Source organism: Lactuca virosa, chromosome 4 (assembly GCF_052849685.1).
Source record: "Lactuca virosa cultivar CGN04683 chromosome 4, Lactuca_virosa_CGN04683_v6, whole genome shotgun sequence".
Lineage (NCBI taxonomy): Eukaryota > Viridiplantae > Streptophyta > Magnoliopsida > Asterales > Asteraceae > Lactuca > Lactuca virosa.
The window spans coordinates 41,762,356-41,767,804 of record NC_136429.1 but is presented as its reverse complement, the minus strand read 5'-3'; the positions used below and the strand labels follow the sequence as shown (position 1 = coordinate 41,767,804).

The 5,449-nt window shown below is 41.1% G+C and overlaps 1 protein-coding gene across 1 annotated transcript; it reads right to left on the bottom strand.

Annotated features, from left to right (window-relative positions):
• Positions 1-1,364: 1,364 nt before the first annotated feature.
• LOC145104339 (putative B3 domain-containing protein At3g24850) lies at positions 1,365-1,802 on the bottom strand. Its single transcript, XM_079041605.1, has one exon. The coding sequence runs from the start codon at positions 1,800-1,802 to the stop codon at positions 1,365-1,367; it is 438 nt and encodes a 145-aa protein (XP_078897731.1).
• Positions 1,803-5,449: the final 3,647 nt, after the last annotated feature.

The window sequence follows — 5,449 nt, the reverse complement described above, 5'->3', positions numbered from 1 at the left end:
CGTGTTGGGTGAAGGATGGGGCCTGTAAATGGGGTGGGTGAACATTAGGCTGATGAGACGCCAATGGTGGGTGCTGATGTGACTGTTGAGAAGCAAAGGCAACAGGGGAGGAAGATCCATGGATTGATTGGAGGAACATTTCATGTCCCTCAGCCTGGTCAGCAGATCACGAAAAGCAGATGGTACACGGGAAGCGCGGACAGCTGTAGAGAAAGTCTCAAATGTAGCCCCAAGACCACACAGGAACCAATGGGTCTTGTCAGATTCATCAACAGGTTGACCAATAGCCGAGAGCTGGTCACATATGGTTTTAAATCGTCTACTAAAATCAGAAACAGTATGATTACCCTTGGTAAGATGGCGCAACTGATCACGCAGGGTTTGAATTCTCTCCATGGACGAGTTCCCATAGGCCCGTTCAAGGGCAACCCAGATAGTCCGCGCAGTTGAGAGACCAACGATTTCAGAAAAGGATTCCTCCGTGAGGGAGGCACGGAGGAGAAGAACGGTGCGTAGAGTTCCCATAGGCCCGTTCAAGGGCAACCCAGATAGTCCGCGCAGTTGAGAGACCAACGATTTTAGAAAACGCTTCCTCCGTGAGGGAGGCATGGAGGAGAAGAACGGTGCGTTGATCTGCTGAAATCCACTCATGATAGGCTGGATTAGGAACCGATTTTGCTGCATCAGTGAATTTGGTCGGAAGAGAGGATGAACCATCGACATGCCCTAGCAGCCCTGATAAGTGAGAAGAGGCGTCATTTGGTTTGACCACAGTAGGTAATTTGTTGATGATAATTTGATGGCGAGTAAGTGAAGAAGGGTGTTCATGGGGAGATCAGAATGATGGGAAGATGATGAGGAAGAAACCATCGCAGCAGGTAGAGACAAGAGAAAAAAAAAACAGAAGTGGGAAAGAAGAAAAGAAAGAACCAGGGGAGAAGAATCGGAAGAGAGGGAGGGAAATCAAGAGGCTCTTGATACCATAATTTCTCTCCATCTTCAAACATGAACAACAATTAAACTTGTTCGTGGCCATCTTCCGCAATCAGAATTTTATGTTTATAAAGAATGTATTTGATTATAGCGAATCAAATTTTTTAGCTTAAGCGGAAAACTTAAAAGATTTAGGGTTAATAGACATCATGTTTTTGAAATCTGATATCAAAATTTAATTGTTAAATCCATAGACAACCTCCGATAATCAAGTATCCAATCAGATAACATTAATACCCTGAATGTGGCTTCAAATCCAATCAGATAAAATTTAATTCTTCTCTATCCAATCAGATAAAATTTAAGTCTTCTCTATCTATTAATCTAATATAAAAAGTTGAATGAAAGAACATAAGTAAACTAAAAACTCTCTATACGTATAAAAGAGCAAAGAACAGCTGGTTGTCTTTACGAAAAGACCACACCTGAATCTCTGAACGTGGCTTCAAATCCTTCTTGTTTTCTTCCACAAACTCATTCCAATTAGTCTTCAACACATAACTGCTTGTGCTTTTCAATCTCCACATCTTCATCATCATCGGTTTCTCATGCTTCTTCAATCTTGGCCCCAACAATCCCACCTCAAACTCCTTTCCATTCTCCAAATCTTCTTTCTCGTTTTCTGTCAAGAACTCAATATTTTTCTCTAGTTGATTCATTGGCATACTCAACCTGTTCTGGTTTTTTCTCAGATCACTTTCATACAGTAGTTTCTTGAGCACGAGTTTCAAATCTTTGCCATTCATCCCATTCGTGATGAACTCTTCCAACATCTGCTTGCTGATCACCATCGGCTTACTGTTTATCATCTCAATGGGAGGTTTGAGCTTTGATTCTTCTTTTTCTTGTTACTCTGCTAACAACTTCATCTTTTCGTTTACTAATTCCTGGATCTTTTTCAGATAATATGTTGAGTGTGAAGCCATTGGGCTGGTCAAAAGGCAGAAAACATGGAAGAAAAGCAAGTCAAAAAGGTGGAAAAGGAGAGGTGATCCATATTTCCCGGATGCATGTTTCATGGCTGCTTTTCTTGTTCAATTGTTTACTTCAGACTCTATATATGAGTCTCATCTGTATTGTAAAAATAAGCAACAAAGAGTGAGTGCAGATTAGCACCAAGAAATATAAACTCCTAGTTACCGGTGGACGTAGGTCAGAGAAGGACCGAACCACGTTAAATCCCTCGTGTTCATCCTTGTGTTCTTGTTTTTCGTGAGCTGTGTGTGTGTTTAGAGTCGTGTGTTAAGTGTCTCGATCCTAACAAGTGGTATCAGAGCAAAGTTTTAGCTCCAGAAGGTGATTTTCAGTTTTTGGTGTATACCGTTGGAAAGGTCTCGTTCCGAAGATTCTGAAAATATTTTTTTCTGAATTTTTTGACCACCGGAAGACGTCCAAATCGCCGGTCAAAGGTTGCCGGAATAGTTACCGGAAAAACCAGTTTCGCCGGAGAAGACGACACTGTAGCACCGAAGTTCCGCCGGAGAAGACGACACTAAGACGACACTGTAGCACCGAAGTTCCGTCGGAGAAGACGACACTGTAGCACCGGAGTTCTGCCGGAGAGAGACGACACTGTAGCAGGCACTGTAGCACGACGTCAGCGGTGACGTCAACAGAAACTGTAGCAAGCACTGTAGCATGACGTCAGCAGGCACTGTAGCAGATTTGAAAAATTGCAGTTTAGCCGCTGAACTTTTAGAAAATTGCAGTTTAGTCCCTGAACTTTCAGAAAATTACAGTTTAGCCCCTAATCTTTCAGAAAATGGCAGAAAACAGTAAGCTTCAGATTGAGAAGTTTGATGGGAAAGATTTTGGTTGGTGGAAGATGCAAATTGAAGATTTGCTCGTGCAGAAAGACTTGGACGCAGTTTTAGGTGAAAAACCGGAGGCGATAACACAGGCAAACTGGGAGATTTTGGATAAGAAGGCCAAGACATTTATTAGACTGACGTTGTCAAAGGATGTTTCCTTCAACATTTTGAAGGAGACCTCGGCAAAGGGAATCATGGAGGCATTGTCTAATATATACGAGAAGCCGTCGGCAGCAAATAAAGTCTTCCTGATTCGGGAGCTAGTCAACACGAGGATGAGGGAAGGAAGTTCAGTTACAGTACACATCAACAATTTGAACTCGATTTTATCCAGACTTGGGTCAGTGGGAATAAAATTTGAGGACGAAGTTCAAGCTTTACTACTGTTATCATCATTACCTGACAGTTGGTCCGGAACAGTTACAACCGTTACTAGTTCCTCAGGATCGAAAGAGCTCACTTTTGAGGGAATTCAGGATTTAATTCTAGGCGAAGACGTCAGACGAAGAAATTCCAGGGAATCATCAAGTGAACAATTGAATTTGGTCAGAGGTAGAAAAAATAACAGAGGTAGTGGGAGCGGGAACAGGAAAAGGAGTCAGTCGAGGACTCGAAATGATGTGACTTGTTGGAACTGTAAAGAGGTTGGACATTTCATGAATCAATGTCCAAAAGACAAGAAAGAAGTTAACGCTGCAGTAGACCATTCAGATGATGATGTTTTGATCTGTAGTGTGGAGAGCAATGTGGATTCTTGGGTTATGGATTCGGGTGCTTCATTTCACGCTACCCACAGCCGTGAAGCACTGCAGAATCTAAAAGAAGGAGATTTTGGTAAGGTAAGACTGGCGAACGATGAGGTTCTTGATGTGACGAGCATAGGTGACTTAGTTTTGAAGACTCCAGTTGGTCCATGGACTTTGAAGGATGTCCGGGTAATTCCAAGTCTGAAGAAACAATTGATTTCTGTTGGGCAGTTGGATGAACAGGGACACGAAGTTAAGTTCAGGAATGGGCAGTGGAAGGTTGTCAAAGGAAATCTTGTGATAGCTCGTGGACATAAGAAGGGTTCATTATATATGGTCAGATTACCATCTGAGGGAGTAACCGTCCCAGTTCAGAAGAAAAACAAAATCCGGTTCATAGAGTCTCGTGGACAGAAGAAGGTTTGCTTTGTAGATGGCAAACCCAGAGTCACAGGTCAGATTCAGGTTGAACGTGTTTGGAACGGTTCAGAAAAACCAGTCAAGGGCATTCATAGCAGTGGGAGCAAGGGTTGTGCTTTAGCTAGAATACCCAGAACACAGTGGGTTAAGAGAACCAGTATTCCATCTGTAAAAGTCTCTCCAGATTATCTGCTTCATATGGAAAGTGTCGTTTGTTCTCAAGATGTTCCAGGATCGGGCAGTTCATTTCAGTAGGAGCCGGTGGAGACAGAGAACAGGTCAGTGGCAGACTTAGTCATGACTGATGTGTTGGAGCTAACGGAAGCTTCAACTAGCCTTCAGGTAAATTGAAGAGAAGGCCAGGGTAACTAGGAAGGAGTCAAGATCAAAAGTTTTTACAGAAATACAGATACACAATTGAAGCTATGGTGAAGATTGTTTCGTGGCTTCAAGTGGGAGATTGTTGAGTGTGAAGCCATTGGGCTGGTCAAAAGGCAGAAAACATGGCAGAAAACATGGAAGAAAAGCAAGTCAAAAAGGTGGAAAAGGAGAGGTGATCCATATTTCCCGGATGCATGTTTCATGGCTGCTTTTCTTGTTCAATTGTTTACTTCAGACTCTATATATGAGTCTCATCTGTATTGTAAAAATAAGCAACAAAGAGTGAGTGCAGATTAGCACCAAGAAATATAAACTCCTAGTTACCGGTGGACGTAGGTCAGAGAAGGACCGAACCACGTTAAATCCCTTGTGTTCATCTTTGTGTTCTTGTTTTTCGTGAGCTCTGTGTGTGTTTAGAGTCGTGTCTTAAGTGTCTCGATCCTAACATAATATTCATCCTCAGCCTCCTCGTTGTATCCTATAGCAGCGGAATGAACATGTTTTCTCTTTGTTGTTGAATCTTGGGGAGTAATTTCCATTGTTTTCGTAATGAAGTAATAAAAATTTCAGTGAAATCTCTACAAGAACTAAGGAGAATAATTAACTGAATAAGAATGTGAACTTGTGTATGTATAATTACCCTAATCGGGTTCTTATTATATATAGATGAGGAAAGTGGTAGTTCTTGATTTTGAACAAAAAAACTAATTACAAACAGGAAGGTAATTAATTAAGGAAAGTATATGGTTTTTTCAAATTTATTTGTAATTGGTACTTTACGTAGAAACGTTAGGTTTTAATGGTAATCACTCTCGTATTAAAAAAAGGAAGTTATGGCCTTATGGGTGGTTCTTTGTACATATTTTTAAGCACACTGTACAACAATGGCAGCAAAACATGCCTCTTGGTGAAACAAAAATCCCAAATCCAAGTATTTATCCAAACACCGATTATTTTTACTGATGGAAGGAACAAAGACGTCAATTGATTATCTCTTCCGTAAAAACGGAAGGTTTTATATTTTGTTAATGATCAATGCACGTAACTTGATATTCTAATTACCTAAAATATTTCCTATGTACAACGTCCATTATATAT

What these genes read in the sequence shown, in the direction of transcription:
- LOC145104339 (XM_079041605.1), bottom strand. Translation starts at nt 1,802, where the DNA reads ATGATAAACAGTAAGCCGATGGTGATCAGCAAGCAGATGTTGGAAGAG.